At 46.7% G+C, this 14,554-nt stretch overlaps 1 protein-coding gene across 4 annotated transcripts in view; it reads left to right on the top strand.

Moving 5' to 3' along the window:
• Positions 1-3,501: 3,501 nt before the first annotated feature.
• The window catches only part of FAM219A (family with sequence similarity 219 member A), a 54,334-nt gene continuing 43,281 nt past the window's right edge, over positions 3,502-14,554 (top strand). For all 4 annotated transcript variants that reach the window (XM_047065671.1, XM_047065664.1, XM_047065654.1 and 1 more), the window contains exon 1: positions 3,502-3,858. In XM_047065671.1, coding sequence (XP_046921627.1) covers positions 3,799-3,858 — 60 coding nt within the window. In that variant the 5' untranslated portion in view covers positions 3,502-3,798. The remainder of the gene's footprint in view (positions 3,859-14,554) is intronic.

Here is a 14,554-nt window from a genome sequence, read left to right as displayed (position 1 = left end):
CTTGATATCACTCCCCACTAGTCTCTTCATCTCAGGCGTTCCCCTTCCTATACTATTTTTTTTAAATATGAAATTTATTGTCAAATTTGTTTCCATACAACACCAAGTGCTCATCCCACCAGGTGCCCTCCTATACTTTAAACACACTCAAAGGGGGCGCCTGGGTGGCTCAGTCGGTTGAGCATCCGACTTGGGCTCAGGTCATAATCTCATGGTTCGTGGGTTCGAGCCCTGCATCGTGCTCTGTGCTGACAGCTCAGAGCCTGGAGCTTGCTTCGGATTCTGTGTCTCCCTCTCTCTCTGCCCCTCCCCCACTCATGCTCTGTCTCTCTCTCTGTCAAAAATAAATAAACATTAAAAAAAATTTAAACACACTTGGATCAAAATTTCTAAAGAATAACTCCAGGCATTCAGAACTCATATTCATTTCATTTTCAGAATTGAATATATTCCAGGCATTGTGCTATGTTCAGGGGAATCAACGATGAATGAGACAGACATTCTCACTATGCTATCACATAGTCTAGGGGGGCTATCACCCTATCCTGTCTCTCCAAAAAGGGGACTTAATATCTTATAGAATATGACAGCCAAGCTGAGACCTGATGTATGGCTGGAAAATGAAGAAATTTGAGGCAGAATGGCATGGAAAAGTTGGACACAGACAAATGATTATACCAGGCAGGTAGAGGAAACATCAGTTTCAAAGGTCTAGAGGAGAAGAGTGTGTGGATGTCATTTTCCAGGAAGTGAGGGCAGTTCAGTGTGCTGCAACTATGGAATTTTCACAGAGCAATGGTGGGATCTGAAGTAGGTTTTGTGGCAACAGCTAGACCTTGCAAGGCTTTGCAGGCCATACAAAACAAGTTGGACTTTTGGGACTTTATCCTGAGGGCAAGAGGGAGTCACAAGCTCAGTCCTGACCTTCCCTTTACACTGCAGGCAGCCAAGTCATAGATACCTCCTCCCTGAAGCTTAGGCTGCTTCAACCTGTATGTCTCTCTTCCTGCCAGACCCAGGGATCCCATCCTCTCTTATCTTTGTATGCCTGTGTTCTCTCTCCCCTAGAGGGAGGAGTTGTGCTAGGTTCAGGGGAACCCCAGAGTTCCCCAGAGTTCCCAGAGGAAAGGCACAACTTCTCAAACCTCTCTAGACTGTCGCACACCCAGCTCACCAGTGACCCTGATTGACCTTCACTGAGACAAGAGAGCGGAGAATACAACCTAGCACAACCCAACCTTTTCTCACACCCCACTCACCAATATTACACATTAAAACAACTCTTCCCTCTAGGGGGCAGCACTGATGTGTCCATAGCCAGTGTATACATATGTGAACATAGGGTTGTTTCCATGCGTCCATGTGTATATGGCCAGTTGACTCAGGCTTTTCTGCTTCCTATCTGCTGTCACCGCTCTCTGCTCTCAGTGAAACTAGACTCTAACGTCTCCCCTAATGGGCTGGAGAAACTGACCCCAAGCTTGTTCAAACTTTAAGTGCCAGGAAACACAAATCTCATCTGCAAGTGACAGAAAGCAATGGTTACCTGGGCCTGCAGGGTTGGGAAGAACTGACTGGGATGAGGCACAAGAAAACTTTGGGGGTAGAGGAAGTGTCCTATATCTCAATTGTAGTGGTGGTTCACAAGTGTATAAATTTGTCAAAACTTGTCAACATGTACAACTAAAATGTCCATTTCATTGTATGTGAGCCAGACATTAGTAATGCTGAATTTAAAACAAACTTTATGTAAATTAAGTCAGTAGGCCCAAGCACTGTATATGAGCTTAAAAACACAGCTACCCTGACATAAAACTAGGGCATGGCCATACAGGAACAGCAGCCTCCTCGTAGTTGCAGAGATCTAAGAGAGAGGAGTCCACCTGCTCTGGAAGGACAGGTGAAAGAAGCAAACTAGCAAAGACTAATATGGAGAAAGCCAAACCAAAATATGTAAAGTCACAAACAGCATGGACACAGATTTGCTTTCCAAACCTCAAAATTCCTAGATCTGAGTGAAGGAAACTTAGAATAAATAAATAGAAGTTCTGCTTCACAGAGTCAGAAACCGCATACTAGTCCCAAGGTGATAATTCATAAAGGGTTTGGAAAAAGTGAATTCTTAAAGGACTGAGTGACAACCACAGAGGGCTCCTTGAGAAGCTGGGCCTTACCTTACCTTCCAGAGTGATGCTGGGGAGGAAAGCAGAACTCTGTACTTGGTGGGTGAAGGGGCTAACTCTTGGGTATCCAAGTTACCCAAGGGATGACATCTGGCCAGGTGGCAACAAGGACACAATGTTCAAATGGCTGAATGAGTCACAGGAGTGGTCCAGGGACTCACAGCAAAGAGAGACATATGAGGCTCCAGAAATAGTCGGGGCCAGTGTTTGGTGTGTCCAAGTGTGTGATGTGGGGGTGGGGGGCAAGAATGGGAAAAAGATCTCTCTTCTCTTCCTCTTTACCTGACCTCCCTCTCCTCACAAGTCTCCCAGCACAGAAAATCTAAGCCAAACTCCTGTACATAATCTGTTCTGTGTCTCCTGTACAGTTCTCTTGCACTCCCTCTGTGGGGTCTCAAAGGCCTGTGTCCCCACCTAGCCCAGCGCTGGACATACAGAAAATGGCTGGAAAAAGAATTTCTTTGGGACAAGAATATAAGGGCAATAAGGAAGGTATCTCAGTGGGAGTGGGGGTGGGAGGTAAGACAGATGGACTGGTCAGGAGGGTCTGTGGTGTGAGTGGAGAGAGGGAATGGAATGGCGAGGGGAGGACAAGTGAAAGGAAAGTGGGAAATAGTGGATCAGGGGCAGTGTGTGAGAGGAAGCTAGGATTAGAGGGAGAGAAAAGGACAGGGTTAGAGGTCAGTGGAAACACAGCCAAGGGGTCACAGAGAGAGAGGTTAAGGGTCAACAGGGAAAGGAAGATGAAGGATCAGTAGAAGATGATCAGTGTCCTCAGAGGTCATTGGGAGAGGGCAGTCGGGGTGTGTGGTACCTGCTTACGAGGCGGCTGTTTATGGGGCATCTTGGAAGAAGCAGGAAACACCTCAACACTTGGAACACCTACAAAATACTCTCTCGCCTGAGGATTAGGAATGTGTTTGTCCCCTCGATCACGCACAGGAAATCCGGATTCTCTTTCACTTCAATTCCCAGTTGCAGGGGTTCTTTGGGGACAGCAGTCGATGTGGGTCCCCTCGCCCTTGCAGTATAGAATCGGCTCCTCCCAGACGCGGTTGCCCAGCAACCAACCTTTAGCCAAGGCGCAGGCGCCTCTGACGCCCCCTCCCGGCTCGAGGGAGAGGCGGGGCTGGGCGCGCGGGGAATCTCCGGCTCCACTAAGACCCGCCCCCTCAGGAATAAAACGACCCGCGGCCGAGCGCATTAGAAACTCCTGCATGTGGGCGGGGCTGGAGCACCCAGGCACCACCTCCTCATGAATAATGCAAGTTCAGGCGGTGTCCCGGACCCGGAAGTGGAGTTGCCGAGTCACCGCAGTGGCTGAGCTGCTGACAGGAGGCGGCGGCGGAGGAGGAGGCGAGGCAAGACCTGCGGCTCGGCCGGGCCCCAGCCGCGGTAGCACTAAGGCAAGCCCACGGAGCCACGCTGGTCTCAGTCAGCCAGCGAACCTCCCACCCCTCGCCCACCCCTCCATCTGCCCGGACGCCTGCCCGCCCGACTCGTCCCGGGCGGCCTAGTCTGCACCACCCACCCGGCTGCTGGGGCCGCCGCCCCGCGCTGTCCCGTCGGCGTCCCTGGCCGCGCCCGGCCCCGGGCCCGCTCGCCCGCCGGCACCATGATGGAGGAGATCGACCGGTTCCAGGTGCCCACCGCGCACTCGGAGATGCAGCCGCTGGTGAGGGGGCGGGCGGCGGGCAGGCCAGGACCGGGAGGGGGCGCAGCCCGAGGGGGAGGAAAGGAGGGAATCAGGCTTTGGTGGCTGTGCGGAGGGGGCGCCTTGGGATGGAGCAAAGGGAACCTTGAAATCGCATTGCCGGGGGAGGGGGACTTGTAGGACTAGAAAACCGTAGGAGAATGAGCGGAGTGACAGCAAAAAGGCATGTAAGGGCTTAGGGCATAGTCAGCAGAGACAGGCCAAGGGAGCAACGGGGAGGGCCGTCGGGTGGAATGTTTGGGGCACAATGGTGCACACCGCTAGTGGAGGCCCTTAGCTGGGAAATGAAGGAAACTGTCATAGGGCACCGCCGCGGCCAGGCCCAGGGGCTGGGATGAGAGGTGAGGAGCCGCTTAGCTTTAGAGGCCTGTGATGCTCAGCGCGGGGGAGGGGGCCAGGGAGCAATTAGGCTAAAAGGGACTGGGAGTAGGCTTGCAGAGAAGGAGGGAGCATGCCTGCCAGTTTGCTGGATATGGATGGGAATTCAGGCCTGGGCCAAGGACCGGTGGGTACAGGGGGTCGGTGCAGGACCCCTGAATTACGTTCTTCTGAGGAGAGCGCAGGCAGTCTAGGCTGGGGGTGCTAGAGCTGGAGTCGAGGCGAAGAGAGCTCGGCGGCGAGGTGGAGAAACAGGGGCGCGGATGAGAGAGCTCTGGAATCGAAGGGAGAGGGGGCGGGGTCGCGCCGGAGCCTCCAGTGCCCACCCTTTCGAAGAGCCCCCAGCATCCTCGGCCTACGTGCTTCGAGTCTTTGCTGGGCGCCCATCCTGCTGCCTGTCCGCGGTCCGGGAGTCTGGGAGGAATGATGTCATCGCTGCCGGCGCGGAGGGGATGGAAGGGGGAGGGCGACGCGGGCGACCGAGGCCAAGCTTAGGGGAGACCATGCCCTATGGCCACCGCTCAGGGGGGATTACCTGACTGGCTTGTACGACCGGCGGTGGGCAGTGGGGCGAGAGGCGCCGCAGCGGCCTAGCCAGCTGGTATAAGGAGAGGGGGAAGGGAGGGAGTGCCCCGCTCTGTTCACTTTTCCTTCTCCCTTCCTCCTTGGAGCCTGAGGGGGAGCTGGAAGGAGGCAGGGTAGGCCAGGAACCTGAAAGGCGTGGATGCCCTATTCTCTGAGCTATGCTGGAGCCTAGCAGAGCTCTCCAAAGCTTGAAGATCTGGGGCTCCCTAAGGCTCCTCCTTATATGTTAGGTGGGGAGGTGAGGAATATGTTCCACATTTGGGCCCCTAGACCCCTGGCTAACAGATGTGCTTTGTAGCTTCCTAAGTAAGTAACCTGCCCATTACAGCAGACCAGACAGACTTTGTCAGGGACCCATGACCAACTCTAAGCCACACCTTTTGGGGGATGGTAGAGAGAATCATTAGGAGCCACCTAGCAGGAAATGAGCCCTTTTCCCTTTTTGTTACTACTTAGTTCTAGAAGCCCAAACAGAAGCTCTACATAAGTATACAGTATTAAACTGGGGAGAGAGATGCTGATGGACTTTTTTTCCTAGGCTGATACCATCATTGGAATATTTGGGGGCCAGAAAATCCTGGTGAGAAGTCTGTCCCATGAACTTGAAGAACTTTAGGCTGGTTTAAGACGACATTCTTTTCTGGATTATCTTTCCAACCAACCTGGCTTGTCAAATTAGATGGCCCTTCCAGTTCTAAGCATCTAATCGAGAACCAAAAGGAATGATGGGTGAAATAGGAGGGAAAGGAGGTCCAAGTTAGTCATGAGAAGAAAGCAATGAGTTGGTTCTTGCCTCCCATCTGGGGTTCCTGAGAAGGAAACCCAAGGAAAGGGGGGGAAGGAATGAGGTCACAAGGCTTTCTTAGTTGTCCTTGGTACCTTTGTTATTGCCTGAAATTCCCAATGATAGTTTGAGTAAATAGTGACCCCAGAAGACTCCTAAAATGCTCTGGTCTGTGTGACTCTGGATTAGAAGTGCTTATGCAAGGAGGCACTTATCAGAAAAGCTGTGGTTGCCCTCAGACCCTTTTCTTGAAGGCTAAAGGAGTCCTCTGTAAGAGGATACTTTGTTGAGGTTGATGAGAGTGATGGGAGTGGCAATTCAGTAACCCCCCCCTTTAGGGGCACAGACATTGCCCTGTAGATTTCTGCTTCTTGACCTCTGTTTCCAGGTTGAAATCTAGAGGATCCCCAGAACTCTTTAAATGCTCTGTGTATTATTGAGACTAGCAGATTCTTGTGTAGCATTTCTGAAAGAGCCTTCATTGCAGGGCATAAGGAATCAAAACAGTATACCACAAAAGAGAAGAGCAAAGTGGCTCTTTAGAGGTATTTGAGTAGACCATAAAAACTAGGGTCCCGGGATCAAACTCAACTGTGACCTATTTATTATTTATTGAGACCTCTAGGAAGTCTCTCCTCTCCTCTGGATTCAGTTTTCTCATTTATGAAATGAAGACAAACTATCTCTTTAAAATTTAAGCAATAGCTCTTCACTCTGTCTTCCAAGGAATATCATAGGGAGTTGATGTCACTGATTTAGCTAATTCATTCACCAAATATTTCTGTAGTATCGTCTCTGTTCCAGATCTTATACTAGGTATTGGGGACACAGTGGTTAGCAACACAGACACAGTTTGGCAGAAGTTTATTGTTCATGCTTACTCCTTCAGTGTGGGCCTGCCCCTCTGAGGGCAGAATAGGGGCTGTCTCCTTTAGCCCTAATGGAAACAAGGCAATGCTGGTATTAGCTTCACTGCTCTTTTCTGGACCAAGCTGTACTGATAAAGGCCTATCACAGGGACTCCATCATTTAAATAACCCTTCCTCACCCATAGTGGTGGAAAGAATCCAGAAGGCATTCCTTACTTAAAAGGCTCTTCTAGGGAAGAAGATTTTTATTTCTTTTTTTTTTTTTTAATTTACTTGAAAGAGAACCTCAGGCTTGAAAAGGAGGTCTAAGAGAGTGGCAGGAGCTGGGAGAGAAGGCACAGCCAGCAGATCTGGGTGTTTCCAAGGTGCTAATTTAAGCATTAGTTCCAACTAGTGGGAAGAAGAGGAAGAGATCCCTGCCCTGTTGTTACTGCTGCTGTTGCCACAGCTGTGTGGAGCCTCCTGTCTGGGGTGGGAGTTTGCCTGAAAGGAATGGCTTCCTTTCTTTTCCCATCACAATTATTTAATTGGCCTGGCTGCATCTCAGCAGCTGAACCAGGCCTGGGCCTATCACTGAGAGCTCCCCAGGGTCTCTTCCTGTCTCCTTATGAAAAGAATGAGAATTGCTCTTGGAGACCTAGTCCCTGTGCTCCACTCCTGCTGTGTTCATCTCCCAGACAATCCTGAGTGTTTCTGAACACAGATTTTCCAAAGAAACTTTCAGGGATAAGTACACCTTGTACTCAGTTTTGTGTCCAAGCCACACATGCACCTCACTGATCTAGGGAAGCTCCCAGATATCCAAGGCTCTCTGTTGAGCAGTTGGGTTGGATTTGGGCTGTTGTTTGTGTGAGTAGCAGGGATAGTCTCTCTGGCCCTATTTGTCTGTTGGGCTGGTTAGTGCAGCCTCATAGTCTATGTCTTCTCTTTGGCTTCAATTGGAAAGGAAGAGATTTGTTGAGAGGAAAAAAATGGAGCTTTTAAGGACTTAATTATGTCAGGCAAAATCTTACCTCCTGTGCTCTCAAAGACCTAAGAGACAACCAAAAAAAAAAAAAAAAAAAAAGCATATGACACCGTATGGGGTCTCTGTACGCCTGAAAGAAATGCTAGTCTGTCCTCCTTGAAACCCATATTATCCATTAACTCATTTGTTTAGTTCATGAGCATATGCTCATTTCCAGATACTTTAAGGATAGAGACAAATGAAATTTCTCCAGTAGGTGGCCAGGAGAAGGATGGGCTCAAATAGCTATAGGAAGCTCTTAGATATATGTCAGGAAAGAGTGGAAATCAGCGAAGGGTGCCCCTGAGTAATAGTGGCACCTCCCTTGGAAGAAGATGAGGAATGCTGAGGTTTTGATCCTTTGACCACATGAGTTTGGAAAGATATCTGAGGCTCCTCTTGCCTCTTGACACTCATGGATGGGGATGGTCAAGATAGTAATTCAGTGAGTAGGCCACAGTAGCTCCTGAAAGTGGCAGAGAGAACATTGTAAAGAGAGCAGGAAGCCACTAAGGGAAACTGACCCATGTGTATCCTGTGGTCTGGGAGCCTCAAGTTACCTTCTTGTGGTCAGATGGCTTTTCAGTTTAAGAGTAGGTTCTCCTAGTGGGTGCATGTGGCTTATGACCCAGTAGTACTTCTCAGGTTTTGGGAAGAGGAACACCCTCTTCTCTTTTCCTATATTGCAAAGGGAGGATCAGATTTGCTCAGGCCTCCACCTTCTCCTTTACTACTCCTCTCTTCAATCAACAAACATTAAGAACTTACTTTCTGCCAGATGTTGTGTTGGGCTTGATAACACAGATTCTTGATTCAGGAATACACACAGTCAAGATGGCTTGAGGTACTATGGGTAATTAGCATTGTACGAAGTAAGAACGACGTCAAGCAGGGCCAAAGGAAAACAGGAAGGGCTCTCATCAAGTGATCAGGAAAGGTTTCACAGAGGGGACATTGCTGAACTGGCTCTTAGAAGAAGACTAGCAGCTTGACAAACCAATAAGATGAGGTGAGGGTAAGGGTTCCAAGCAAAGGGTATGGAGGAAGAAACAAAAGCGTGCATTTGAATGAATGAAGGGTTGTAATTAAGGGAATAAAATGGTCAAATTTGAGTTTAGGACTATCACTCCAATTCTGGATGAGAGATGGGAGGTGACATTGGAGGTTGGAAAACGAATATGGAGGTGGTGCAATAATAATCCAGGCAAGAGATGATGAAAGCCTACGCTAAAGCAGAAAGAGAGGAGGGACACATATATAGATCCTAATACAGCAGAATAGGCAGGATATGGTATATGTCTGGAGTTCTGATGGAGAGGTTGGGAGTCAAGGATGACTCTCAGGTTTATGGCATGGATATCTGGAAGGCAAGAGGCACCATCACTACCCCAGGAAATTGTCGTGGTTTGGGAGGTTGGGTCTGTGTACCTCTTGGCTTCAGGGACTGCTTATATGGGAGAAGTCTGCTGTTTTCCTTTGCTCTGCTGTTGAAACTGCATTCTTGGGGTTATGAGGGACCCAGAAGTCCTGGAGCCAAAGACCAGAGTGACACTGGCCCCAACAGCCTCAAAAAGGATACTAAGACATGTGCTCACCTGCCAGTAAATACTTTTCTCCTGAAACCTACTTTGATGAATGCAAGCGAATTGGTGGCAGTAAGGAGTCATGGTATTTTGTTGCTGTTGTTGTTGTTTTCCCAGCAGCGCTTTGATGAAGGAAAAATAAAATCCTTTGTTGGCTAAGAGAGTTCTTTATTTTGCATTTTCTGGCCTGGCCTTTTAGCATCACCCTGGTTAAGCTTATAACAGTTTACTCTCTACTTGGTTCAGCTAGACTCTTTCACCGACTTCTTTTAGAATGGGTGTGTAAGTTACCGCTTCACTTGCAAGCGTCAGAATGGAAAAGGACACATACCCCCCTTCTCTGAGACCAGCCTGGAAAGCTGCACTTGGGAGAGAAGCAGTTTCCAGGCTGCTATCTTCCAGGCAAGGTGTACCAAGGGAGCAGGCTTCTAGAGTGAGATTGCTCGGAGGTGACTTGTCTTCTTAAATTAGGCCCCAAGTGTAGTCTCAGTTGGCAGGTGCTTCCATGGGCAGCTGGGTGTTAGGCTGAATCATTTCCAGCCCCCAGCTGCCTGCTGCTTTTGACTATTGCCCATAGTGAAAAGAAATGGAAAACAAAGCCTTCTTCACTTGAACCTGATTCACCTCAGGCACCCCCTCCCCTACTTGAAAGGGCAGATGGAGCCTTGTGTCTGGAAAGGATGTAGGAGACTCAGCTTCTTGGGCTTAGCTGCTTCATGCCTTCCAGCAGACCCTGGGAGAACAGGTACAGGGAGCCCCAAAGAGAACTGGAAGAGGAGAATCAGACTAATAGCAGATACTCAGAGATGCTAGCTGAAGCAAGAGGCATGGCTCAACAGGCTCTCAAGTCATTGTTTCCTAAGGAGACTCTAGTGGGAAAGTGGCCATCTGGGCCAGAGAAAGGAAGGAAGGAAGGGGGCAGAGCTGGGACCAGCTTTGGATCTAGCTCTGCTCTGGAGTTCAGAAATTGGCACATGACCCAAAGACTTCACTGTGGGGCAGCCAGATGAACTCCTTGGCTCTAGGAAGGGACTCTGGAGTGGAGAAGCCCACTAGAAAGGAGGCTCATGGGATCTGGCCTGGAGGACCTTAGACAGGGACCAAGTAGGAGTTCTCTCTAGGTGGTACATTCTTAGGAGCTAGTTCAAGCAGATATGTCATTGCATTTGCTGTTGCTGCTATTGTTATTTAGCAATGCCAAGTTGAGTATCAGGTGGTTCTTGAAGGTCAATTTTAAGTTTCTATAATAACAATGATGTATTTATGTGCATAAGATGGGACTAATGGCCACAAAGGGTGTTCTCTGACCATTCCAGCCCTGAGAAATGTGAGTATGACAAAAGGCCACACTCAGGCAGAAACAAGCCCAGCTACTGTGGTACCTGGCCTGGTTTTTCCTGTTTTCGTCACCAGACTTTGGCTGTCCTAACCAGAGTCCACCCCATCTATCTACAATACCTGAAGGGATACTTTAACTAAGATTTATTGAAATAACTGCATCTGAATCATGGAGTAAGAACCATACATATTTTACTATGTAGTTAACTTAAACATAATTATCTACAAACTATAAATGATTTATAGTTCCCATAATAATTTCCAGTTTTATCTTTGTAAAAGAATTGGTGAAGCACTTAGTGAAGCATTACTTAGACCAGCATTTTCTATAGTATAATTCTTAGAAACATTGGTCTTTTGAGATACTTTATGGGGGAATAAAAAAGATCTATAGACAAATTCCTTTGGGAAACACTATACACTATCCCATCACAATGTTTACTAGTGTTTTAAAGGCTCTGAGAAGTTCTGCAATAAAGAAACCTTTCCAGCTTTGTTTAACCCAATGTTTCTCAAGTTTGTGTATCTATGGTACTTTTTTAAAAAATATTTATTTATTTTTGATAGAGAGAGGGGAGTGTAAGTGGGGGAGGGCAGAGAGAGAAGGAGACACAGAATCCGAAGCAGGCTCCAGGCTCTGAGCTATCAGCACAGAGGCCGATGTGGGACTCAAACTCATGAACCATGAGATCATGATCTGAGCTGAAGTCGGACACTTAACTGACTGAGCCACCCTGGCACCCCTATGAGGCCTTTTTTCATGTTACATCTATTAACATCCTACAGAACAAATGTGGTTTACGGAATACTCTTTGGGAAATTCTGTCTTAGAAATTAGCCTCTTTTTTGATTCAGTCTAGATTTGTAGTATTCCCAGTACTTTTAAGTCTCTTTTATAACCCACACCATTTTATCCCATGCTAGTCTGTAAGGGGATGTTGAGGCTTTATGTCAAGGTCTGGACTTACTGCCATTAGTAGGAAGTTCTTGGTGAACTTTGGTCAATGCAAAAGCAAATACCTAGTGCCTAGTTTTTCTCATGATAATACTAAAGGCATTTTACTTCCTTTCAGTCCCTCTACTAAATGTTGGTCTAGTGAAACCAGTATTTTTACCTTTAACTTTTTTTTTGACAGCTTCATTGAGATATAATTCACATACTGTACACTTTACCCATTTAGTACTTTACTTTTAATCTTTGTGTGGTTGCTGCTTGCCTCAATTCTGTTTCTTCTTTTTACCTGTGGGCTGTGCTCTGCCCTTTTGTGTTGTGCTAAGCAGGAGAAACTATAAAGATTATAGTCATCAGAAAGAAATCTCTCATCAGAAGGAATCCCATCTCAACTGGGATTTAAGCTGAAAAAGTGATTTCCTGATTAGGTAGGGTACCTCAGTACTTCCTCTATGGTACCATTAAATGTGCCCCCTGGTCTTAGCAGCTCAAAAGGCATTCCCGAATAATCATTTTACACTCCCTACTCCATGGGCTATACAAAGCACGAATGATAAGCAGGTTTCACCCCTTGTATCAATGTCCATTGATCAGTAGTGGCTGTCTGGACCATGTATTAAGGTGGATTCTGAAGCAGAGTTCTGGGTCAGTGAGAATGAGTGATGTGGTTGATTTTCCACATCTGCCATGGTCTTTAGTGGGGGAAGCATAATTTCTGCTTGCCATCCTGGCAGCCCTGAGGCCTGAGCCATCATAGTTATCCTAGGCAAAGAACACAGGAAAGGAAGAATCTTAGAGATGTTAGCCGGCTCAGCAATCTGTTTCACAGAGGGGCTGGACTCTTATGATATGGCTCTCTAAGAAATGAATGGAGACAATGGAATAGAATAGAAACCCCAGAACTAGACCCACAAAAGTATGGCCAACTAATCTTTGACAAAGCAGGAAAGAATATCCAATGGAAAAAAGACAGTCTCTTTAACAAATGGTGCTGGGAGAACTGGACAGCAACATGCAGGAGGATGAAACTAGACCACTTTCTTACACCATTCACAAAAATAAACTCCAAATGGATAAAGGACTTGAATGTGAGACAGGAAACCATCAAAACCCTAGAGGAGAAAGCAGGAAAAGACCTCTCTGACCTCAGCCGCAGCAATTTCTTACTTGACACATCCCCAAAGGCAAGGAAATTAAAAGCAAAAATGAACTATTGGGACCTCACGAAGATAAAAAGCTTCTGCACAGCAAAGGAAACAATCGACAAAACTAAAAGGCAACCAACGGAATGGGAAAAGATATTTGCAAATGATGTATCGGACAAAGGGCTAGTGTCCAAAATCTATAAAGAGCTCACCAAACTCCACACCCGAAAAACAAATAATCCAGTGAAGAAATGGGCAGAAAACATGAATAGACACTTCTCTCAAGAAGACATCCGGATGACCAACAGACACATGAAAAGATGCTCAACGTCACTCCTCATCAGGGAAATACAAATCAAAACCACACTCAGATATCACCTCACGCCAGTCAGAGTGGCCAAAATGAACAAATCAGGAGACTATAGATGCTGGAGAGGATGTGGAGAAACGGGAACCCTCTTGCATTGTTGGTGGGAATGCAAACTGGTGCAGCCACTCTGGAAAACAGTGTGGAGGTTCCTCAAAAAATTAAAAATAGACCTACCCTATGACCCAGCAGTAGCACTGCTAGGAATTTACCCAAGGGATACAGGAGTACTGATGCATAGGGACACTTGTACCCCAATGTTTATAGCAACACTCTCAACAATAGCCAAATTATGGAAAGAGCCTAAATGTCCATCAACTGATGAATGGATAAAGAAATTATGGTTTATATACACAATGGAGTACTACGTGGCAATGAGAAAGAATGAAATATAGCCCTTTGTAGCAACGTGGATGGAACTGGAGAGTGTTATGCTAAGTGAAATAAGCCATACAGAGAAAGACAGATACCATATGTTTTCACTCTTATGTGGATCCTGAGAAACTTAACAGAAACCCATGGGGGAGGGGAAGGAAAAAAAAAAGGAGGTTAGAGTGGGAGAGAGCCAAAGCATAAGAGACTCTTAAAAACTGAGAACAAACTGAGTGTTGATGGGGGGTGGGAGGGAGGGGAGGGTGGGTGATGGGTATTGAAGAGGGCACCTTTTGGGATGAGCACTGGGTGTTGTATGGAAACCAATTTGACAATAAATTTCATATATTGAAAAAAATAAAAAATAAATAAATAAATAAATAAATAAATAAATAAATAAAAACTGAGAACAAACTGAGGGTTGATAGGGGTGGGAGGGAGGAGAGGGTAGGTGATGGGTATTGAAGAGGGCATCTTTTGGGATAAGCACTGGGTGTTGTATGGAAACCGATTTGACAATAAATTTCATGTATTAAAAAAAATAAAATAAAATGAGGCAATACATGTTCAGTGGCAAAAAAAAAAAAAAAAAAGAAATGAATGGAGAAAACTGATCTTTCCTACCCTCATCTCCAACATGGATTTTTGAAGTATTGACCTTATATAAAGTTAATAATTCTTTGGAAATAGGCCAAGCAAGAGGAAGTAACCTTGACTCTGCTGACCGAATAAGGGGAAAAGAGGCAGATTTAGGAAAAAACCTCGTAAGTATCATATAAGTAGTTGGCCACACTTCAGATGAAAATATAAGCCCTTGACTAAAGGAGCAATGAGAAGGAATAGGCTATAAGATGAGACCCTTAAGCCAGCAGTTTACTGGAAAGGAAGGGCCCTACTGTGAACTGTACAGCCTTAGCACTCTCTTTTTCCCAGGCTAAATAGAACCTGCATTTTCCTCCTACCATTTTCCCAGAGACTGGTTTCCACATCTCCAGTTATCCTGGCTGCTGTAAGTGGATACTTTGAGGTTGTCGTCCCTGGAACTAGACCTAGACCTCCTCATCTGGTCTAACTGACTCAGACTACTGTGGGACCAGCCGCAATCCATAACATTGATAGTGTACTTCTATTATTATCAGTTGGGGATTCATGATCATCTTTAATAACTGTACCTACTGTTACGTTGAACTCAAGATACATCTGAAGTAGGGTAAGCCTTTGTCTTAGCAGTGTAGAATCAAGGCAAAAAACTGGGGTCACATGTTGGGCTAGGCTGGC

The sequence above is a fragment of the Lynx rufus genome, unplaced genomic scaffold (genome assembly GCF_022079265.1).
Source record: "Lynx rufus isolate CCGP_SWC_20201006 ecotype Redwood Valley unplaced genomic scaffold, mLynRuf1.p SCAF_10, whole genome shotgun sequence".
Taxonomy (NCBI): Eukaryota; Metazoa; Chordata; class Mammalia; order Carnivora; family Felidae; genus Lynx; species Lynx rufus.
The sequence above is the reverse complement of the archived record's forward strand: the minus strand, read 5'-3'. Positions and strand labels throughout refer to the sequence as shown.